The sequence below is a fragment of the Rissa tridactyla genome, chromosome Z (assembly GCF_028500815.1).
Source record: "Rissa tridactyla isolate bRisTri1 chromosome Z, bRisTri1.patW.cur.20221130, whole genome shotgun sequence".
In the NCBI taxonomy this organism is placed as follows: domain Eukaryota; kingdom Metazoa; phylum Chordata; class Aves; order Charadriiformes; family Laridae; genus Rissa; species Rissa tridactyla.
The window spans coordinates 58,213,998-58,238,806 of NC_071497.1; the positions used below are offsets into that span (position 1 = coordinate 58,213,998).

General features: G+C 43.9%; 1 protein-coding gene across 10 annotated transcripts in view; it reads right to left on the reverse strand.

Moving 5' to 3' along the window:
- Positions 1 to 24,809, reverse strand: part of KANK1 (KN motif and ankyrin repeat domains 1) — a 115,057-nt gene that overhangs the window by 5,167 nt on the left and 85,081 nt on the right. For 9 of the 10 annotated variants that reach the window (XM_054185626.1, XM_054185625.1, XM_054185622.1 and 6 more), the window contains 8 exons: positions 14,687 to 14,905; positions 13,744 to 13,852; positions 11,516 to 11,725; positions 9,344 to 9,431; positions 6,356 to 6,575; positions 3,536 to 3,678; positions 2,803 to 3,003; positions 213 to 311 (listed from right to left, as the gene is read on the reverse strand). In XM_054185626.1, coding sequence (XP_054041601.1) covers positions 213 to 311; positions 2,803 to 3,003; positions 3,536 to 3,678; positions 6,356 to 6,575; positions 9,344 to 9,431; positions 11,516 to 11,725; positions 13,744 to 13,852; positions 14,687 to 14,905 — 1,289 coding nt within the window. The remainder of the gene's footprint in view (positions 1 to 212; positions 312 to 2,802; positions 3,004 to 3,535; positions 3,679 to 6,355; positions 6,576 to 9,343; positions 9,432 to 11,515; positions 11,726 to 13,743; positions 13,853 to 14,686; positions 14,906 to 24,809) is intronic. The other variant, XM_054185627.1, reaches the window with a different exon arrangement.

The window sequence follows — 24,809 nt, forward strand, 5'->3', positions numbered from 1 at the left end:
GTATCCTTTAGCCAGGGTTCAGCCTTCTGCAGACAACCTGTATTTAAAATGTACATTCCGCTTACCAGCATAAAAATTATCCTGTGAATAAACTTGAAAATTCATGTGCTGTACAGCTGTACAGCTGCTGGGGGTGGTGATATGGTTATGTTTTACTATTATGTTCAGGAGCAGCAAGTTAAAATGTAAACTGCAGGAGGTTCTGTACTAACCGGTGACTGGGTTTTGGAAAAGTTGACATGGGCATAAAGGAGAACCGCTATGTCCTTATGTCCAGCTTCCAGGGCTATTGAAAGTGCTGTGCTGCCATCCTGAGAGAAGAAAGGAAGAAATAAGAGAATTAGTGCTTGTGAGCATTAACAGACCTCTTAAAAGCCCCATCAGCCCACTGAGAAGAAGGGAAGTTATGAAGTGGAGGCCCCACTGCTCAGACAGACAGGTGGGTTAATTTAGAGTCTTGTTTAATTTCTTTTATTATAATTAAGTGACAATAAGCCTTGCACTGCTGTTTTATGAGGCAGACCAATTGTCAGAGGCCTCGTAATTTCTCTCAATGAGGAGTCTCGATTATTGCTGAGGAAGAATGAGCATGCCATTATCACAATAACGTTACATGTAGTGCTGTGTAAGACCAGTGATTTCAGAAGATTGGTCTGTCCGAGAGAAACTACAGCGTCAGTGAGGAGTGGAAAAGGAGATAAGGGAGGGATAAGTGCTAATCAAATATCATGATAATTGCTGTGTTACAATGATAATTGTTGTGTTATATCTCCCATTAACACTAAGAGTGGTTGCATTCCTAATTCCAAATGCTCCTTGACGGAAGTCTAAGTACAACCAAATGGACTTTCCTGGTTGAATACTGTCACCTGTTTCTCAGAAGATACTGCTTTCAGAAACCATGGTTGTCGAAGCTGCTAGAAGCAAAGGCTGTTTTTCCCTGAAGGGTAATGTATTGACCTGCTGCTTTCCATTTAGACCAGGTTTGATCCAGGAAGAAGCAGATGTCAGACAACCTGTGATGTAAACCCCTGAGCTGCTGGAGGGGCACACTTGTATGAAGCTGCCACATCCCCAACTCTGCATTCCTTGCTTCCTTCCCTTCCTGAAACTGGTGCATCACACGGCTACAAGCCCAACGGCATCTCAATTACAAGGCAGGCAGCTACAACCTTGGCACAAATCTCGCAGTGGCTTACTGGTCCACTGCCTGGCTTTTGGCTCTTGTGCACAGAAGTTTCCACAATAATGATAGTGTCCTCTCACAGGGATCACTTCTTATGTTGGCTCTCAGAATGGAACACATTTTCTAGCTGCTGCCATAGCACTAGTCGGCACCAGTTTAAGGAATCTGTAAACACTTTTTCCAGCATGGGACATGATGGATGGCATCCAAGTGGAACGTATTCTTATGAGACTACAGGGAGCGATTATACATAAATCTTAATTGCCCTGAGCAAACAGGGAGGTAGAAGAGCTGTCCTCTACACCACAATACAATGGACTACAAACGAACAACAAAACCTCCACAGGCAACACCAGGAAAAGCCAAGTTCTTAAAGAGAGATGCTGAATCACTGTCAGAATGGCACACATCAGTAGGATGAAACTCAGCTTACTAGTGATCATGCTGACTGGAAAAGCATCACTGTCACATTCAGAATAGCTAGGGGAATGCTAAAAATCTCATAATCTCTCAGCACAGACAAACCCATTATAAAATGAGTAAGCAGCAGACAAGCTGTGCTTGGGAAATGGTATCAAACTGCCTACAGGAATAGTTAAGCGTCATGTCTCCATAAAGATTTTAATTATTGACTTGGTGATTAATAGTGCTAACAGCATCCAGGCTGCAGTAACCTAGATTGTCCCCAAAAGGGTTTGTTATACTGAGGCCTTATTACATTTTCCTCTCAGGCCAGCTGTTACACACTGCTGGCACCATCGGGCAACTGAGCTCCTGCAGCAGGTGAGTGAATGAACAGGAACGATGTCTCTGCCTTTCTGTAAGAGCTTCAACAAATAACCAACCACTGCTCTCCCAAACCCCAAACCCGAGCTCCATTTCAGTGCTCAGTAGGTGAAAGCAGTAAGAATAGGAAACGTACCCAAGAAGTGGTGGTGTTAATGAGAACACAATACTGGCAATAAACCAGTTAAGTCAACATTTTCAAGCTTGAGAAGTCTACAGACCAAACTGTCTGCTGACAGTGTGGGTTGCAATGATCCTTGCAAACAAGAAATATGTGTCTCACTTGGCCCTGAAGTCACAGCCTGTATCTGCTTATTGTCAGGACGATGTAGCTTCATGACTGAGACTAAACCTGTACTCTCAAAAGTCGTGGTGTAGACACTTCGTCAACATGCTGTGAAGAGAACTGTAGGGCTGATGTTTGCCACAGACACAGAAATTGACACAGCAATGCTGTTAAGTGACCCGATAAAGTCCTAACTGAAAAGGGGAAGACTCCTTGGAAAAGCGGAAGGAATGTGAGAAGGGAAGACGTGTTACCAAATGGTTTGTCTCTTCTGGCCACTGCACACCTACAGCTAACCACAAAATACAGCTAACCACAAAAATAGCCACTGGCTAAGTCTGTTAGAAAAGCAGAGATACTAGACAAATAATCACAGCACTTGCTACCACTAAGCAGAGGATTCATGCATTTGGTACTTTGGTGCTGCGAGTCAGAGATTCACATAAGTAGATTTCAGCAGCTCTCCATTACATCAAAAATATTAGAAAAACATTCCGGAATGGAGAAGCTATCTGATGAAGCACTATCTGGAAAGGCAACTCACATTGTCCTCCAGGGTGCCATTACACCCAGGCTGAGCCAGCAGAAGTTTGACGATCTCTACATGTCCGTGTTCACTAGCACACATCAGAGCTGTAGAGCCCTCATCGTCCTGGATATTGACGTCTGCACCACAGGCCAGCAAAGCTTTAACCATGTCTATCCGCCCATGACTCACAGCCAGCATCAGTGCAGTCTGACCAGCCTGCATGGAAAGAAGAGGAAAACCTAAATCACCACACAGACAATCAGTGACAAAGCACGCACACTTTTTTTTTTGGCACTGTGCTGCTTTTGGGGAAAGAAAAAGATTGTTATTTTATACAGCACTCTCAAGGTTCTGCTTCCCGTTATTTAAATACCTTTTATGCATAATATATCCCCCATTCACATAGTTATTTATTAAATTAAAGGAAGATATAGGATCTATTTCCAGACATCTGGAGTTCCTTGGAAGGTATTAAATGGTACAGAATTTGTAAATGCCTCCTAAAATTCAGTGATGGTTCTTTCATATAATATTCAATCTTCATTTTTAGAAGAGATCCAGACCTGAGGCTCAACTGTTCTTCCACAGCTCCATTTTGTATACAGCTACCAAAAACATATACACAAACATCGAAGACCACAGAGGGCGAGAGTGAATGAGTGCAAAAGCTGAACCGATGGAGCAGGGACAGGAGTGTGGAAGGAAAGACAGAAAGCCTCAGGAGTGGGCACGGTGTCGTTTGACTGACCTGGCTGGCTTTAGCATTCACGTCCCCACAGCTGAACAGTTCCTCCACTATCCTCATGTCCTTCTCCGCTTCCACAGCTGCAAGCGCAGCGAGCATGATGGGGGTATAGCCGGCCTTGTTCTGATGATTTACGTTACAGACATCTGCAGAGGGATGAGATAATTTCTTTGGAAAGCAGGAACCCAAAAAGCAGCAATTGTGCTAATGAACTGAATAAACTGTTAGTAGACCAGCCTATAAAAAGAAAAGGCAGCAAGTGCTCTCATAATGGAAGCAATTCAAGGGAAAGCGGAGAAGAAAAAAAAATAAACAGGGGTGCTCTTGAGCCCGAGAAACAAAAGGATTCTCTCCTGCTATGCATGCAACACAAGGGAGAGCACAAAGGCATTTTATATGTCATCATTTAGGGCTTTGTGCGATTTTTTCTCTTTTGTAAAAGCAAGTGGTCTGAAATCTGAAACGACCATTTGGGTCATGGGGCTGAACCCCAGGAATACCATCAGGAGAGTCTTTAAGCTCCTCTCCTGAGGGAATCCACCCCACAAAACAAAAATGACCCAGCAACATGGTCAGTGAAAAAGCTGTTTCTCCTCAGCACAAACATTTTCCTGTAATCAGTGTTATTTTAAAGATCTGCAAGTGTACTTTGACATGTTTGGAGCTGCAGAAAAAAACTTGCAATTAAAAGACTGTTTCCAGCTCTACAGAGTATTTGACTGTGAACAAAAACAGTCAAGTCCTCTGACTAGTGCCAGCAGCTGACAAGAGTTCTCCTTTTTGTTCAGGTCTAACCTCCAGTTGGTCTCTGTTCCTAAAATTCTGCAGAAATCCAGCAGGGCTTATCAGTTTACCAAGCAGCAGGGCCTTCAGTGTGCTCATCGTATCGGAAGGCAAAGACTCAGACTTACATAAACAGAGTCTCTAGACTTGGGGTTAAATTGCACCACAGATATCTTAACAAGCAAAAATGTTTCAGGAAATTCTTCAGACTTATTGACAAAGGCTTTTTTTTTTTTCTTTAGGTGAAAAGAACATTGCAGAAGCAGTACAAGTGCAGATGTAAAAAAAATGCACAATTTTTTCATGTTCCACAGACATCACCCATGCTACCTTAGAACCAGTAGCCCAACCTTACTTTCAGAACCACTTCTAGGAAGCCACTGAAGCCACAGAACATGACAGTCCGCTACATGCATTACTTCATGAATAATGAATAATTATTGGCAGTGATGCTCTCCTACCCAGGCTAGACTACTTGAGCACAGGTGTGTTTTCTGAGGTCACATTTCATCTCCTTATCTTTATGGCTAATAGCAGAGCTGTTTTCCTATTTGTCCTCTTGGTAACACTGCAACGGTGATACAGAAGAGTCTCATCTGCTCTTCTCAGCAAACAGACGCAGAGTTCTTGGACCAAGAACCTGCCTGTCATATAACCACATTGCAAAGTTGACTGTAGTGACCATTTAGACATTCTCCAGAGGGAGACTGTTGAAACCTGAAGGAATTTGCCTGTTTGTAAAACACTTTCCAAGTGCTGGCACATGCAGTGTGCTCCTGCACACCTGCCACTAGTCACGGTTGTTGGATTTTGCAGTTAAAACCTGCTATCTTTGTAAGAATATACCAGCTGCTGTCAACTACAGCAGTCCTGACTTCCAGCAACAGATGAGCATACTCACGCTACCCTGAGATACCCAGGGAAGCGGAGAGACAGTTTCCTCCCACCGCGGTGCTGCAGAGCCAGCCTGCCGCATTTCACTGTGCTCCTGACATTCCCCGCATTCCCCTGCTGTGACTCACCCTTCCCAACAGGCTGCCTTCAAACAGGACCAGAGATTTCAAAGCACTCACTTTCCTGCCGAGGAAGTCTTTGCAGCGACAGGGGTGACGGATTATCAAAGCTGAGATTTGTATCATTAATTGTGTTTATCTGATGTTGCCTTTCTGGATTTATAAATATTGCTAGGCTTACACTCCAGCTATGTCGTTGGTCCGGTTAAGCTTCACAACCAACTGTGACAGGTTTTATAAGTAGTTTAGGGAAAGAAACTTCTGTCGGGGAGCAAAACTAGGCTTAAAGAGATCGCATCCTGCCTGGGACCAGCTCCAACGTGTGACACCTTCTGCTGACTGCCTTCTGGCTTAGTGCATGTAGGGAGCAGATGCTCTGGAGTCTCCCCTCTGCCGCTACCCTCTCTCTGTGTGTGTGGCAAGAGGATCGAGGGAAGGAAGCCACAACAAGAGCAACTAAATGAAGCATCCTCGCATTGCTCGTGGATCAGAGAAATGCTCCTACACGGCAGGATACCATATTGTCCTAGTTTCTCAGGAGAGCCGTATCAACATGCCAAGGCGGTGACCAGAAACAGCTTTTGTACTGCTTTAGTAAGATAAAGCTAGATTAGCTTCACTGTTTAACATAGACATTTATACCTGAATGGATCTTCCTCCACCAGCATCCTACCTGTGGCTGAGCAGTAGCTGCACTGCCTCCAGAGAAAACTGCTGGAGGCTGGTGCTGCTGAACTTGGACTACAGTCCAAGAGTCAGGGATCTGCCTATCTGTACCAAATGCTGGTCAGCTCTGTATATAATTTACTTGAGTGTTTCTGTAACTTCTTCAAGAGATACCACCCTCACCTCCAAAGGCAGCACTAGAAACAAGGATTCTAGACTACCCAAGTGAGCCACCATGTAAGAGAAGTTAAAAGAGCTGCTGGCGGAAGCCCAAACTTGACCTCTTGCTCATCAAGAATTTCACCTGTGAGGATTGCAAAAACCAAAAACAATTAAAAAAAATGCAAACAAGTCAACCTACTTGCATCCAGAAGAAGCTTTACAATTTCAAAGTTAGAATGTGAGACGCTGTAATGCAGAGCAGTGTTTCCATTTCCATCTGCCATATTGATGATATGTCTGAGGACAGCAGGAGAAATCTCTTCAAAAGCAGTTATGTAGTCTCCAACCATTTCAGGGACAGCTGACTTCTGACTTGAGACACGAAACCACTCGTGCTGGATGGTATTTAAACAAAACCTCTGCCAAAACCAAGACAGAAAAATTTACATATGCACAATCTATTTAAAGGATTTTCCATCCCACAAGTGAGCCATGCAGGAGGTCAAGCCTTTTTTAGTCAAATGTGGGAAGAAAGTATTCAGCTCACAAACAAGATGTACGGACTGAAGCTTCTCCTCTGACTAAACCCCTCTTTAAAACACCGACTGTTTACCTCCTCTTATTTTGCTTCAATTCAGGAATGGTTCACCCTCAAGGGCACAGAATTTTATATTACCCCAGAATTAATAGGTATCAAATACTGGTGAACAGACAAAAGACCTGGAGTAACCGTTTCCATGAAATACATAACTTCATAAACCACCGATGAACCCAAGACTAAGAGCAGTGGGAATGCATGTTTCTCGGGGGCTTAAAACAACAGCATGCTAAGTCAAGTAGGTCCAATCCCAAGGCATGAATTATCAAATGCACAAACTACTGGAGAACTGACTGGACAGCAGTTCTGCAAGAGAAGAGCTGGGCATTACAGAGGATCACAAGCTGAACCTGAGTCAACAACGTCACACTGTAATGGATTTTGGGGTGAATAAACAGATTTATAACTTGCACGGCATGTTATGCAGTCCCTTCTCTCTGCCTAGCACTGTGAAGGCAACAGCTGGACTACCTTGTCTGCTTGGATCACGGAATGACAGGAAAGATTCAGATGAAACAGTTTCAAAGGTGAGCAGCCAGAACGATTAGAAGTCAAGGAAATTTGATCTATGGGACAGATAGGAAGGACCGGGGCCTGTCTGCTGAAAGGACAGTTGGCAAAAGGAACACCATAACATTTTCACAGTGCAAAAGGCTACTGCAGTGAGAAAAGGAAGAACCTGTTCTTCACCTGCAGAATGGGTGGCTGTAATAGTAAGAGATTTCAACTGCAATGAGAACATGCAGGTTAGACATTCAGGATCAACTTTCCCACTGGTATGGACTGAGGGCAGAGGGCTAGGAGCCTCTTAGGCCAGATAACTGTCTGTGAATAACAACGTAGGTAGAGCAGATCTAGCTGTGAGCCAAGGATGCTCCTGCCATCACCACAAGCTCTGACTTTCTGAGACAATTTCTATAACCTGGAAGGACCACCATGTCCTTCTTCTCCTTTCATAAACCCCCACCTGCAAGGTAGCCAGTAAGTTCAAGGACAATTTTGCCAAGAAGACAATCAGCACACTTCTCTAGCCGCTAGGGAAAACACCAGTAGTTCTAGAGGGGGCCTATGTCTGGTAAAGGGACAATATTCTATATGTATCAGTACTACATATTTATCTATACTACATATAAATATATACAGAATATTATACATCAGTACTACTATAATAAAAACTTACAAGGTCCAACCATTTGAGTTAAGACACCATGTGTACTGTGAACATACAGAGCTGAAACCCAGAAGTGGTCATAAAGTAACACAATATAAATATATTTTTTTTTAATTTTAGGCACTACTGAGTCCAAAATACCACTAAGAAATTATTTTTACAGTCACGGTATCACACACATTTTTAAGTAAATGGTACTTTTTTTAATTCAAGAATCTATCACATCCCAAAAGAAGCAGTCAGCAGGTGCTTCTGGCGTAAACAGCAGCTACAAGATCTGAGTATGCTGGAAGAGGTTGGGACAATTTATATGGATCCCTAGCTGTACTGAAGTTTATCCTTTTTGGACAAGACTTCTTTATCAGCAGACAGAGAGAGAACAAGAGCTCATTAGTCTGTAGTTTCCAGATACAAAACACCACTTGTGCTGGCAAACATTTTAAGCACAAGAAAGAAATGTGTAAATTCAAATTACACTTTCAAGGTAGAAATTATCAGCTAGTTATATAATTTTTGACACTTTCAACTCCAACCGGGCCTGAAACATTTGTTGTTTGAATGCCTAAACTACTCCCGAAGGACTGACACAGGGTTAAAAACTACCCGTCACACTGGTATTAAACAACCTACCAAAACATTCCCTGGACCACAAATGTCAGAATTAGACACAGACAATATTTGTGTCTGTGTCTTACAGACAATATTATTGTCCTTAAGAAGCTGCAGATACTCTACGGTAGAGGAGACTGGCAGTGGATTGTTGCCTTTCACATCACCGCACAACCGTAACAAATGCAAAATTCAATTTGATATCACTATGCAGTGTTCCTTTGCTTTCAGATTGCCCTCACAAAGTAGCACAGGCAATTCCTGTATGAGGCATATAGGCAATTCCTGTATGAAGCAAATACAACCTTATTTACTGAGTATTAACTGAATCTTCCTTACTCCCTGCTGCACTGATAAAAGCTACCAGCGCAATAAGCGAGACAGAAACAGTATCCCTGTGCTTAGAAGGAGGCGGTGCATGTTCAGTTTTAGAGCAGACTCGGAGCTTTTGTCATGGTCTCCTCACCCCGTGCAGTCTCTTACTGTGAGGCCTGAGAGCCGCCCGCAGCAGTGCTAAAGCAACACTTACAAAAATAACACAGGAATGCACGGATGTGTTGAAACTGCGCTTTCATGTTACTATTTTTATGTGTGTGCCTTGGGATGGCAAGTCCCCAGCATACAAAGTGTAAGTACATTCTCTGGACAGAAGTCTCCTGATAGAAAAAAAGCACTCTGTGACTCTTCCAGGAAAGAAGAAATCCTCTTCTGCCAAGCCACTGCGGTGCTGGTCCTGCAAAACCAGAAGTTACCCCTCCCTAAAGTTTTCCTGTTGCAGCTCAGAGAGAATTTTGCCCTGCATTGCTTACCACATCTTTGTTGGTCAATGCCTTGGGGTCATCAATGTTGTTTCTCAGCAGGTGACATGCCGAAAGCATCTTTTCACTTAGTTCGTATCTGAAGGAGACAGCAGAATACACAGCACATTTAAATTTTTCTCTCCATGTTTTGGCATAGGAACATTTCTGAAAGTCGTGTGGGAGTGAATGTTTCCAGGCAAGTCACCAGCTGCTGCAACGCAGAAGGTGTGCTGGCAGCTCTTCTCTGCGGGGACTCCCTCCATGTTGAGTGGAGCCGCCGACCTCCGCGAGGAGGAAAAATGTGTTTCCCAGATGCGGGCGGGAGGAGCAGTGGGAACGGAGAGCAGGCAATGCATCACTTCTGTGCTTTAGGCTTGGCAGCCCATCTAGTGGAAATTCTCACCTACTGCTGTACGACTGCAGAGCATGTGTTACATACTCTGTGCTTTGATTACTTGATTAACAAGAGGAAATGCTGATAGTTGTGACGGAAACAGAATTAACTGGTGGGAAAGGGCACAAGCAGTGCCTCCCTGCTGGCTCCTGTTTTATCCTGTTCACCAGAACCAGATTTTCTCATCCTGTCCGCTCTGGAAATTTACTCTCTTTCTCCAGTCCCCTTTCATGTTTCTACTTCTGCCCCCTCTCCATCACAAATTTCAAAACTCAGGGAAAAGGTGAAAATAAGAAGGCCCATGCCTGTGCCACGTGGCGTGCCAGGCTGCCATCCATCTCTGCCTACAACCTGCCACAGAGGATAATGGCAATTTTACAGGAAAGTTCTGCCAAAAAGCAGAGAGACTAAAGTACTCGTGTGTGTAAGGTAGGCATTTTAGCTCTCCAGGGTTACAAGCCAGCTGCTGGTGCTTCCAGAGCAATGAAATGCTCCACCATGGCATGGACCACGCTCGGTCCCACGTGGCCACTTGCCCTGCCTCTTCCCCTTGAAGGGCACTGCCAGGCTAGCCAGCTTGCAAAGAACATGCTCCTCAAGTATACGTGCCTACCTAGGCTGTCCTGCTGCCCCCTCCTCACCACCACCCCTTGCTGGGGTAAATACAAGTTAGAGAACTCCTTTGAGAACTTGCCTATCTTTCTATGCCACCTGTAAAATAACCGGCCATCCTGCAGTACTGTATAAATAAAGCTCAGGGCACTTCAAAAGTCACAGCTCCAAGGCCTGTGAATAGCTCTTCATTATGAATTTCTGCATCTCTGTTATTTAGCAGTTGATGTCGATAATTACAGATAAGTTTGACACTAAGCTATATCTCCAGTGAAACATGACGTATTTGTTTTGTCTTAGCTGTTTTACTGTTATTATTCCACTTACATAATTTTCCAAGCTAGCACACTTGTAAACATCTGGCAAACCCAGTAGCTATAAAATATCCCTTCACTGTTTACGTTTTCACTTTGTTTTGTCCATTCACTAATCAAGAATCAGTAAAAAATCACCACGATATTGCTTTCCACATGCCAAAAAAGAAAAAAAAGCCTTGCCTGCCAAATACTACCTTACATAGCTCATTACGAGTAATTTGAAAAGTGCCTTAGACATGAAATGCTGAACAAATGTGTCACAGTGTCCCTAAAGTATATCATAGTGTATGACATCATATGAAGTATACGATCTAAGGGTTGGATGACCTCGTTGCTGCTGCATCCCACTCCCTTACTGAGCAGTACCAGCCATGGCTGAGATGCTGTGGAAGATGCACATGCAAGATGAGATCCCAGCAGGCTGCAGACCTGGTGTACATGGTTCAATATTCACTTGCTTGATTACTTACTGTTTTACAGACCAGGGTGCTAAAAACGCATTGTCAGCTCCCAAACGAGTGCCGTTTGTGACCTGGGAGAGCCTCTGCTGGGGTGTAACTCACTGGGTCTCACTACAAGTGGACCATTTAAAGCCACCGGGGTCAGCTGCTGGAAGGGACACCCTCCGACACCTTCTCCCCGCTCACACACAGTTGTTCTGACATGAAACCCCCTCTGGTTACCCACTCGAGGAAGAGGGAAGTGGGCAGCAGTTGGGCGGTGATGGGGGCTGGCACTTCCTCCACCAGCTTGGGCACAGCCTGCAGCTCGCCCTGCGCAACGAGGCGGTGGTAACCCAGTGGTAACCTGGTGGTAATGCCCCATACAGAGATGCTGGGGGGAGGGCGAGCAACCTACCTTTCTCTGATTTCCACCTCCTCAGCCTCGCACTCCGGAGCGGGGCTCTCCTTCTCTGCCCCCATGGCGCAGACCTCTGGGGCGCGGGGCACGGGCTGCCCCTCCTCTGTGTGCCGGCTGCAGGGGTACTCGTGGTTGTCGCACTCCTCCTCCGAATCCGAAGAGGAACTCTCCTCGGAGCTGGAGTCATCACTGGACGTCGTCTCGTACCTGGGGGGAGAATGGGCAGGGGAAGGGGTGCTTGCTCAGCGCCATTCAGCAGCCGCTGGTACCCACCCGCACTGCTGCAAGTTGAAAAATATCTCGCCAAGGCTTAGTCCTCCTGTGTTCTACTCTCAGACACCTCTCCTACCTTCTACTCACTGATGTTGGCCTCACTGCCACCTGATGCTGCGATTATTATGTGCACACTGTGTAATGAAAGAACAACCACCTTTTTTAAGCACAAGTCTGAACGCTCTGTCAGACCTTGCCTTAGCCCTAAAATGAAATTACTTTGTTCAGAGTAAATTGTGTTGTTGCCTTACTGGGCAAATATAATCAGCGAAGCTAACAAACCTACCTAAAGACAACAGCTATGATTTTAACACTTTTTCCTGTGACAATCCAAAACATTTTGATATTTTAGGTGAAATATAAGTGATTTGGACAATTATAATGCTGATTCCAATTAAATGTCTTATCTCACCAACCTCAACAGCTGATGAATTGACGTACTAAGCCTGTTCTAATGTGCAACAGAGATTTATGAGTGATGACATTCCCCCACTGTGAGTAATAATACTTTTAACCAATATGTATGAAAAGAAGTAATTGTGATATTTAGATTATATACTGCACAATGCATTTGTACTAAGGAAAAACTAATCTGAGGAAGGGGCTAGAAACGCTGTATAAAAAAACTTGATGAAACCATTTTAAAGTTCTTCGCAACATTCTGCAAGCATAAGTAATATTTTACAAGAAGATAATTTTCCAAACTGTTTTCTGTATTTGTGCAGCAAAGTTTCTGTATTTACCTACCGCAAAGCCAGGAAGGTTAATTCTTAGGCAATGCCATCTCTTGCTGTATTGTTCAATACGGGTTCAGGAACGCACAGATCGGGATAAGAAACAGAAGAACGGACAGAGTCCTCCTCGGACACCAGCTATTGAAGAAAGAGGCTGACCCCTTTGATCCCTCAGCTTTTATACTGAGCATGGGGCAGATGGGATGTAATACCCCATTGGTCAGTTTTTGGTCACCTGTTCTGTCCGCTCCTCCCCGCAGGTGGGACCCCTCTACGCTTTTCCACTTCCGACCCTCCAACAGGGCACATAACAAAGTTAGCTGACCTTGGTTGCTGTAGCAATAAGTATAATCAGGGGCCTCTCTGCATACCGTTCCTTGGCATTAACTATAAACATCAGGCCTTATCACTCTGGAAGCAGACACTGTCTGAAAAATATGCCCGTAATTTCAGAGTGCAGTTAGTTATAAAAGACTTAACTGAAAAGTAAAATTACTGAAAAGAAAATTAGTTTTGTTCTATCTCAAACCAGGACAGCCATGTATGACTTAAAGCATAGAAGTTTCACAGAGGATTAAGATGAGCTCAGCTGTTTCATTCTTCTCTACAACCCTTAAACTCATTTAATTAAGATGCACCTCAGTCTGAAGAATAGCACGGACAACATAAGGATGTGGACTTGTTGGGTCGGGTCCAGAGGAGGGCCATGAAGACTATCAGAGGGCTGGAGCACATCTACTATGAGGACAGGCTGAGAGAGTCGGGGAAGAGAAGGCTCCGAGGAGACCTTATAGCGGCCTTCCAGTACCCAAAGGGGGCCTACAGGAACGATGGGGAGGGACTCTTTATCAGGAAGTGTAGTGATAGGATGAGAGGTAATGGTTTTAAACAGAAAGAGGGTAGATTTAGATTAGATATTAGGAAGAAATTCTTTACTGTGAGGGTGGTGAGACGCTGGAAAAGGTTGCCCAGAGAAGTTGTGGATGCCCCATCCCTGGAGGTGTTCAAGGCCAGGCTGGATGGGGCTTTGAGCAACCTGGTCTAGTGGGAGGTGTCCATGGCAGGGGGGGTTGGAACTAGATGATCTGTAAGGTCCCTTCCACCTCTAGTCTACGATTCTATGACAGGCCAAAGCAATGCATAAGCTCCTGTGTTCCTCCTCTCTTTCCCACTGTGAAAGTGCTACAATGACAGATTTTTTGGAAACAGGTCTCTTACCCGCCATTAATGCCGACAAACTGCAGGTTCTTCTTGGTGTTGCTCAAATCCTTTTTCCCGTCCCTTTTCTTCATGATAGATTTGAGTGTGTTTTCATTATTAGTACACACTATTGAAAAGGGAGACAAAGCACACATATCAGTACAAATCTGTAGCCAGCTTTGACTGCAGCAGCTTTAGACAATTTTTCAAAAGAAAAAAACAGCTTTCTGTTTAATTTACCAACTGAAGCTGGGCTTTCTAATCTTTTTGTACATAAAGTCATGGTGTGAGATGCACATTGGAAATATAAAAGAACACTTCTAAAAACAACTCTGGAAACTGAAAACTAGTTTAGCCTAACTTTCCCAGCTTCCAACATGTTGCTAATCTTTATGATGCTTTAGAAAACTTTAAGAAAATAGACTTTTTTCCTTTGCTATTTGTGAAAGATTTCTAACATTGAAATGGGTTACTCTGATCTGTTATGAAAATCTTAATTCTTAGTGTCAGATGACAGAAGCTCATTGCCAGAACTAATGCCTTAGTGCAGACAGCGTATTTAACAATAACCTATTCAACAGGGTGGGGGGGTTCAATCAAGGCTGTTTCTTTAGATTTAACTATATACTGAAACAACTGTTAAACCAATCTCTAAGCAGAAGACAGGCAAAAAATTCATGCAAATTTAAGTTTAAAAAAAATTATTATTTTATTAACCCTTTCTTTCTCAGTACATTTTTCTTATGAAGTCACTAAATAGCATTTCACTGATGTGCTACAATCTGCCATTTAAAAACTAAGCTGCTATCTGCAGACACAGGGTCTCCCACTGTGACTTTCCCCGTAGCCACGTCTTTCCCTGCTTTCACAATTTTGAGAACCCTGAAAACCTCCTTTAACTGTATTTTCACATTCAAACTCCATCGGCACCACGAAAGGTGAAATGTGAGCTGGTCATCACCATAGAGGCCAGAGGCAAGCTGGTCATCTGTCAGGTTAATTGGAGTGAGAGTTTTGTCTTGAGAAGAAAAGGACTTCCTTCCCCGAACAGCTTCCACCAGGGGAGTCTTCCTCTCCTCCTGAGCAGGCATAATGTCCTGCTCCAATTTCAGCGTTCGCAAATTTGAAGTTAAGTGGGTGTTTGCAAGTTGGCCGTGAGGGATGTACTCCAAAGTAGCACCTGCCAGAGAAGATAGTAGGCATCACGGAGGAGGCAGACCAAAACATTTCCGTCAACACTGTGATCAGCTTGGGGGGGGTGGGGGGAAACAGATTGGGGGAAAAAAAGGGCAACGCTTGTGCTCTACAATACTCTTTTCTGAAGATCCAATAGGAAAAGGGTGTGATCGCTTTCAGAAAATAAAAAAAACACCATAGCTGTGAGTTTTTCTTTCCCTGAAAACATACAATACAAAGAAAAATTATAAAGATATTGGCTTTAAAAAGGACAAAAAGAAGTGCTCCTTCCTCCTCCTTCTCTTTCAGTATGTGCAGTGACCCCAGGGGGCGGACTCGCTGAGCTGCTCCTCACTGACGTGCCTGAAGAGTGCGTTCATGGGCTCTGCAGGTTCCTTCTGCAAGAGCAGTGCCCCCTTTATCTTACTTTTTTTAAAGAAATGGCATTTTCCATGAAAGCAGAAACTTTTCAGGAACGTTTCATTTTTGCTGGCATTCCACTAACTCTGAAAGTTATATACTTTATCCAGTTACTGAGACAACTGCAATAAACTCCCACCCACTGCATTTCTTTCTTTCTTTCTTTTTTTTTTTTTTCCTTTGCAGGATGGTACTGAGCTAGTAGTTGTATTCAAATCAAATTCCAAAAGTTTGGGTTATACTTTTTCTTTTTCCCCCAATTTGCTGGCATCCACTCATTTTTTCCCTTTGTGTGTTTAAAAGGCAGCACTAATTACACACAGACTTTTACAGATTCCCCTGGAGTTTCTCCAGCTGTGCTATTAGAACTGCTCTACAAAGCTGCACAAATGCTTTTGTTTGTGGAACACACTGCTTTTTTACACACACATTCTTCCTTAAGTAATCTTGCTAGCATTTCAAGGAAAAAGATAAAAGAGCATTTAATTTACTTTAAACGCTATCACTTCTTTCTTTCAAAGCTTGCTTCAATCACTTCTGCCTCTGCAGTTTTTTTTCTTTTGTGTTTATTAAGAATTAAGCCACAGCCACCTCATCCAAACAGATGAGCGGCACCACACAGGCTGCTAACATATTATAGTAAGGTAAATTCCAAATATTCGCTTTCAGAAATACAGCTGACATCTTTATTGCTCTTGCTAGGCTGCCCTTCCCCCTTCTTGCTTCACCTCAGTTGCTGGCTGTTGGCTTTTTTTCCCCATAAGAAGACATAACGCAACTGATTTTTCCAAATGTTGTCACTTCCCAGAAGGTTCCTCCTCTTTGCTCCCGTTCCCACCTAAGTCTCTGAGTTCCCAAGTGAGTCTCACCCCACATGCAATTCCAAGGCACCTTCTCAAGCAAGGAGACCTATTGCCCGCTGTCACCGTTGCTTATAGCTTTACTCCATGCTACAGGGGGAAGCCACCTGCTGGGAAAGGCACACGACAGGGTATTGGCAGACATGTCACTGCAGGTATAGCCAAAAAGCTTCTGCCCTTTAAGGAAAGCGAGGCAGTCACCCCAGTGCCCCCCCCGTGCAGGAACAACCCCTCTAGAGATGCGTGCTCAGGACAAAATGGGAATCGGTGGAAATCAAGAGGGAAGTCCTGTCCTCGTTCCCCCACCTTTCCTGGCTTCACAGCAGAGATCCAACTTCGGTCGGGTCTCTTCCCAACAGCAAGCACCATCCCTCAGTCTATCAGCCGAGGAGAAGAGGACTGCCAAAGCGATGGAGCACCAAGCCAAGAACAATGATTTTTAAACTCCCTTAGCTGAAAAACAAGGAAACTGCCTCTCCCTCCACTTGCTTGGAGCAGTGACAGCTACAAGAGAGCACCGAATGGAGTTACCACTTCCAGCTGCAGCTGGTGGTGGCTGCCTCGGCTGGTTTTACCAGGTCACCCCTCCTGCTCCAGCCTCACCACCGAGGGCACGGGGAGGGAGCGGAGGGGACCTGCTCTGAAGCAGCGGAGACATGCAAACCTTCCGAAGCTGCCCGGGTTTACTGTCAGCTGAAATCCCTCCGTCTCCGCAGCGTGTCCTGGGGACACGGGTGGGCTCGTGCGTGCTGGAGCTGAGGAAGGCTGTCAGGCCCCTGGCCGGGCCGAGCCGGGGTCCTGCCTGATGTGAACTGACGGCACCTTGGTGTGCCCTGTCATCCCCCCTCAGTGATGCTCAGCCCCACAAAGCCAGCGTCTGGACTTCCTCAGGTGTCTCCCTTCTGCCCTGGGACACGGCTGAGGAGGGAGCTGGAGGGTAGGACAGAGAGAAAGGAGAAGGACCACAGCTGCCTCATAGCCTTTCTCCTAGCTAAACCTGCCACCAACGCAACAAGATCTCAGTAGGTTCCCTCTTCTGGTTCATCCCTCAGTGGCTGACAAACACCACACTGAGTTCAGGATCTGGAGCATGTTGTCCATGCCTTCAAATGAAGCAGCAAAGGTGTCGTGCTCGGCCCCCAGCACCTGACAAGAGGGTGACATCAAGGCTCGAGGACAGGCACACAGCAAGACAGCATGCATTAGACAAACTATTAGACAAAAGTGCCATACACTCCTTCTCCCAACAAAACTGTTTGATGTCTACACCTACTGTGTCTACAGTACCCATGATTCCAGGAAAGACAGCTTTGGGCCCAACACAGCGTTAATGCTGCAAGGCGTTAATTAGCATTTAACATCAGCTCTCAGGCCTTCCCTTTTACAAGACAGCCAACAAAAAGGTCCTTGGAGAGCAGCAACCTAGCACGTGGAAAAATGGATGAAGGAAGCAGGTGTGCTACCCAACACTATGGTCAATGATTTAACTGATTAATCAACTGCTGCCCAAACCAACAAGCTGAATGCGCCAAGTTCCCTCCGCCTCCAACAAGGCTGCAGGATGGCCATCAGGGCCAGGGGGACCGCACGCCTCTCAAGTGTGGGAGAGAAACCCTGGCTGAAGATCACCACCACCCTACACAGAGCTTAAATCAGACTCCTCATGTCACCTCACACAGACCTCAAGCATGCTTCCCCAGAGCCCTTCCCAGTGACACTGGGTCACGAGGCACCACACTGACAATACATCAGCCAACAGGTTCAACGCCTAGCCAGCCATGGCCTCCAGAGAGCCACACGGGTACACTCACCCTCCTGATTTTTGTTAGTTTATTGTTGCAGGCAAATAATGCAAATCTGACATAAGTTTCTACGTATTGGTATAGCGTGGCTAACCACAGCATGGAGCTGCCAGGAATTTCTAAATGTATTTTGCAATATAGTAGGGGATCTTGGCAAAGTTCACAAGTATTTTGGAAGCAGAAGTATGATAAGACAAAACAAAAAATTTAGGGACTTCAACTGTTCATAAACCCTTATAAAGAAAGCTACCGTCGTCAATTTCAGAAGCACCTTCAGTGGTTTAGCCCCAGTGGTTTGAGAGAATGAGAGCACCTGTTTTTAATTTTTTAGAAGGAACCTCCTCTCCTAAATCACTTCTGCTTCTTTTGAAAATCTCACCAATTTAAACCAGAATGACAGCAAAACTACATCAGCAGTAGACTACCCATGCCATTTCTGGCATCTATAAAATCAATTTATTGTTGTTAAAATGCTATTTCCCTTCCTAACTGCAGGCTTTCCCTCCCATTTATGAGAGCATGACTAGTCATGCAGTAAGCTGGTTCGGGGAACTCAGTGGGTCATTTTTAAACAGTACCCTTCCCCCTGAATTTGAGCGGAACTTGTGATAACACAAGTCTGGCCTTTACCTGCTTTTGAAAAATTCCATTTAGTCTGATGGAAGCAAACCTAACTATTACTATAAAAACTATTTTGCTTGACAATACTTTTATACCACTGGAAATGAAGAGAGGTGCAAATGAGGCCAGGGGAATTAAATACCATCAGGATGAAAACCTAGCTCTCTGGCTGGAACATCACAGGCTTCTAGCTAAAAAAAGGGCACAAGCTTGCTGCCTATGTGGTAGCTGCCCACTGATTTTATTTTTAACCTGTTGATCAGTGCAAGTATTTATGTGCACAATATGTTTATAACAGCCAATGATACAATTTATACACTCCCTATTAAAGACAGTGCATAAAGGTTGTCTGGAGCACATACATCAAGGAAATACTTCTCTTTCACACTGCATGATTTCTTCATGGTAGCAATAAGATCCCTATGAAACTACTGTAACTGAAGAACACAAAGTCTTCTCTAGTGGCCTTAAATATTATTAAGTTGCTTTATCCTTAAAAAGTTATTTCTTCATATAAATAACTTTTAATCCACTTTCCATTTGGCCTATCCATCACAACTATAGAAAAAAAAAAGCCCCATTCTACTAAGTTAAATAAAAAAGCAGTGATGAGCAAACATGTTACGTTTAAACATTTACAGTGATTGATATTAACCCATCCACCCACCTGATAAATGTGTTACCTTCAGAAGACTAAACGTAGTTTCAATTTAAAAGGTTCTTTTGAGCCATTCCAGGTTAAAAGTCAGTGAATTTAAAATTTCAGAACCAAAAATTGCCACATATGAACTTCTTACATGATAAACTGACAGAAGCCAGATTCACTTGGGGCCCAGGCATATGGTAAATGTTGCAACTACCATTTGGCTCCAGGGAAAACACTCCTTTTAACAGGACGACTCCTTTAATAGGACTGCAAGAGCAATCTCAAATTCATTTTCACTCTCGCTTTAACCATTTTCTTTGTGTTGGGAAGCTGCTTTCCATCCCCAAACTAGCTTGTGAAGCCAGTCTGTTGAAACTGGAAGTCAAAACCAATTCCTTTAATTGAACAAGATTGAAAACAAAAAATTACACGTCTGGGAAGCAGGTAATAATCTTATTTTATGAAATGCTCTCCCTTCCAAGACAACTGTGTGCAAAGCTTGGTGAAAGCCATCCTTAATTTCCCTGATGAGTGTGGATCAAAGCATCTCATGATGCTGGGCACAGCAGGAAGGTCATCTCAGAGCTTTTCCTGCTTTCTCATTTAGGAGCAGTTGATCTTCTCAGCCAATGCTTTATTGTTGATGAAATACGACAACACTTCCTTGGAAAAAGGGGAATCTTCTGCCATTAAATATTCATAGATGTGCCTGTTACCATGGGAGTTGAACTCTGAACAAAGCTCAGTGCCCGAACATCATGTCCCTGTGCCACAGCGTGGGGAGGGAACTGGGGTTTTACCAAAGTCACTAACAGACAGGCTAGCAGGCTGGAGCTTGCCACTCTCTAAGCAGGAATAGATTTGGAAGAAAAACATTATTTCTATTGTGTCAAATTATACTCCTTATTAACTGAAGCAGAAATGAGGAGATAGAGCAGCTTTCAGATTCAAACATCCCCTGTACTGCAGAACAGAAAATACTCTAATGATAATAATGATAACAGTAATAAGCTTGTCTTAACACGTGACCATGGAAGGTATGTCAAACCTCTTTAAAGAGGTTTACGGAGTTCCACATGAATAATGTCTTTATAGGACAATTACCGACCAGGTCGCTGCTTCTCTTCTGATATAATCAGACGGGAATTTAAAAGAAGAAAAAAACCTCACTGAACATCCCAGTTCCTAATACAGGGGTTGCTACCACTTTCAAACAACGCAGGCATTTGATCTTTGTCTAGCAGGTCAATAGATACCACCTGCCACAGGAAAAACGCAGAGGAGGCACTGTACTCTTTGAGGTACCAGCCAAACACACGTGAATAAACAGCACTCATCTGGCACACAGATGGGACCATCTGCATGACCGTTTTGCATCACCCAGGGAATATGAAGAATGCTTCACGAATGTCAGTCAGCCTCTCCCCGGCAGAGAGACGGATGGGTCCTGCTTATTACACAAACAAGCGCATCTGTACAGCAACTTAACCAGGTGATTAACGCATGCATCTGTGGCGGAGCTGAAGCTGAGGGATTCATTCATTTGCCTAGACGTAGACACCCAGTGCAATTTGCAGCAGCCCACAGCTTCACAGGGTCCACGGACATGCCTGCGCCTCAAACAGCACCAGCTTCCGAGCCTCAGGCAAGCCTCGAGTCTTCAGCTGCACTAGCGTGGTCCATGCTGCCAGGAGGGGGGCTACCAACCCATCAAGCTACACAGTCTTTGAGAGAAAAGGCTACAAACTTTGTCAAACAGAAGAGCTGCAAGGAGAAAACAGCTTCTTCCAACTCCCTGCTGGTTTTGTGTAACGAATGATGACACAGAGAGAGACAATCACAGCCACAATTCTTCATTAGTTATACACACCAGCTTCGGACAACCAGGGGCTTCTCACCACCACCATCACTCCTTCGGTCTTTCCATCATCCCTCACCCTGCCTCCACAGCTCTGGGTGAAAGTTAAGAGTTGAAAAGCTTGAAAGATCTTTCCATCAGGTTGCACATCATGTTTTCCCAACCCCCAAGACTTTCCAACACCACTTGCTTCCCACTTCTTCTCACTCCTTAATTCAAGGAGTCCTTAATCTCAAGTTTCAATTCAAGAAGTTGCCTCCTTCCTCACGATGATTAGTGTAATGCTTCCACTGGGGTGCTCAGTCATGACTGCTCCAAAAAGTGACTGTAAAACTGATACTCCAAAGATCACCGAGGCAAAATAACCACGCATTTTCAGGTCAAATACACTCAGGTCAGTTTTTAGGGCAACAGTAGAGCAGCTGTTTTTAAATACCACCCTTGCAAATTCCCTGCCTGTGAAAGACATCCACCTACAAGACTTGTGAAAAGTCCATTTAATTTAAGGGACATTAGGCCTCTGGCTGATATTCTGCAAAACACATCACATGTGCACTCAAATGTAACTTTCCGAAATTTCTCAAAAATTCTGTGACAATAAACAGAGAACCTGAACACACTCGCCTCTCTTAGTCCTCCTACATGCTGTCTGGTCCAAGAACGAGGATCAGTTAGCCTCTAGGTTTGCCACCCACATCCGTGCGACCCCGCTGGACACAGACAGGGTGCCAATGCTGGCTAACGTGATTTTGCAGAGTGGAAATCGTTCATCTGGCTGGAGGGTTTGATTTCCCTGATGTCACTAAGGCTTCTGAAAGACAGCGCGAGTGTAAATAGGAGTTGCTTAGTTACGGAAGTGAAGGTGTTTATTTTGCAACAAGCAATATACTAATTGCTAACAGACCTGGTTCAGAGATCATCTCAGAGGTCTGCTGGGCCTGAGCGTGGGGATGCCAGCTGCGGAGCCAGCCCCATGTCCTTCTCAGCAGGCTCCAGCTGTCATGCCTGCATCCCATCGCCAGCCACAAGCCGTGTCAGGGGCTGAGAGACACCCCTGCAGCACACCCCCGTCTCCCCAGCGCTGGCAGGGAGAAAAATCTGTAAAGCTGAAAACCTGACCAATGTGCTACCTCAGGTATCAGAAGCAGAATGGGACCACTAACCCTGTAACGTGGCAAACTGGTACCCAAATCACATGCCTCAAAGCCAGATCAGGTATTTTTGTCCTAGAAGAACTTGGCATCTAAGGGGCGCTTCCTAAGGATGGTCTTTGAATAAAATATTAAAGATGACACTACTGCTGCTAAACTGAAACCGGACACTTCTGCCTCTATTTTCAGCCTGTTTTCCTAAGAAACCGAGGCTTGTGATGTCATGCTTCTTTCAATAACTTAAACCTGACTGCTCATTTTAACCAAACCAGACTAGAGACTCACTATTCTGAAGGATTTTTGTATTTATACAAGCTTTAGAGAAATCAGGCCGAGATGCCAGGCCTGCAGAAAGAGTTGCTGGTTGAATGCACACACAAGACACCTGAAAAGCTACATCCAAGAGATCTAAACGCGAGGAAAGACTTATTAAGAGTCCACAAGCTATCATCAGGTACTGATGCATGGAAAAAAAAAAAAAGGCTTTATTAGTTCCAGTGCTTACAGATTTATTTAAGTTTGTGCTTCATTCAGCAAAACTCCTTCTGCAGAAAAAAGTAACACGTGATCTGTAAAACCAGAGGAACAAGCAGCAGGACCAACAGATAACTGTAGTAAAGGCAGTATTTTCAAAATTCATAGAAAGAGAAGGGGAAACGTTTCAGGCTTATGACCTCCTTCCCACTCCAATTCTCCATGGGTTTAAACTGTTGTAGCTAGCCCTGAGCTTGATTTATGCACGCAGTCCTGGCATGTAGATCTCACCAGAGACTAAAAATAAAGAGATTTTATGCTCAGCATCCACAGCTAAAGATAATGGCATTACAAGTTAAAATAAAATTACTCCAGAATAATTCTGTCAAGAATGTGAAATCTGAATCCAAGTAAGAACATCTTTACTAAAATATGATCCATTGCTCCACCTGTGTCTAAATACTTTCAAGTCTCTAGACTACACATTTGATACTGTGCAGTAAAAGCAGGGAAAGGAATTGAGGATTTACGGCTAGTAAAAATTCTGGTTCACTGTTTTTAAGGACACTTCTGGTGTCTGCCAGATACTCTCATTATTATAGTATCATTACTTGTAAGAAGCCCAAAATATAAAGTGCATACCAGAAATAATATTGCATATATAGTATCGTATTGCATGTATGCAGACAGGGTATCATATGTTTTCTTTACCGCTACATAAATGTTCCTTATTGCTTTACTACTGGAACCTAAAATTTTTACTTCAGCTCATTTAATGGATGGTTCCATTTAGCACATGAACACTGAAAAGAATCAGATTTACCAAGCTGCCTTTTAACAAAAATAGGTAAATTTTAGGACAGTAAATAAGCTGCAAGAGCTTTATATAGCAGTGCATTAGCCAATAATATTATGCTGATATTGAGTGGTACTTCCTCAGGATTTCTTTTCCAATTCAGCACCCACGATACACATGAATTTGCACAAGGTTATCCCACTTTCTTAACCTCCTGTTTTAGTCACTGTATGGTAGGACCAAGAAGACGGTATCTAACAGTCCCTGCTAGGCATTACATATTGGTTTACAGTAAGCCAACATTCATAAATTTAACAGTAATGTGGTTGTATTCACCAATAAGGTATTAGGAAAAATGGCTAAGTTTTAAACTAGACTATCAGACACCCAATAATAATAATAATAATTTTTAAAAAGTAAGCAACTTTACCCCAGGGAATAAAGAAATCCCACATAAAGAAATCCCTCAAATTAATTGTATAGATTTAAAAGTTATTAAATAAAATGCAAGGAATATTTAAATCTCAGTTCTTGCCTTTCCTGAGTATCATCAGAACCTCCAGCAGTAATTACAGTTTATGCCTTTCAAACATGAGGCTGTAATTAGGGATTAGGACAAGCAGTTATTGGAACAGTGAAGATGCAAGATGTGGTTTCTGTGAAGCACTCTGGAGTTGCCTATTATAAAGCCATCAGCCCTGCTGGAACAGGGAAAGCACCCCGCAGCTCGCTGGCTGAGAAGCACAAGGAATGAAGGCAATGGAAGGAACACTAAAAAATCCAGGGAAATGTCTGTGGAAATGAGTCGGTTTGATACGGACACTGAATGTGACCTTCCACTCTGTCAAATCTGACACTGTCGTTTTTCAAAATGCCAAGCTTAAAGGAAGGACAAAATTCCAAACGCACAGGAATTACCACTGAATACTCTTAAAAGCCATAAAATGGAGTCAACACCTTGCACAGCTGTCAAACCCTGCATACTTTTAGATACCTCTCTTTCATGGTCAGTGACATCATCATCATCGTGATGCCCTTCACAGTCTGCTGGACTGGGAGAGATAAAACTAGCTCTGGTTTTTCAGTTACCGCTGGTGGGCTTGAGAGAATGTACCCTACGGGCACATCCAGCAAGAGTGTTATGTTTTGTGTTATATCGAGGAGGATTACACACTTGCTTCCAGGCTAAAGCAAGATCCTAGAACGTGACTGACCAGCGGCTCTGGCAAGAAGCAGACCAAACATAATTCTGTGGTTCTATGAAACATGTGCCCGGACAC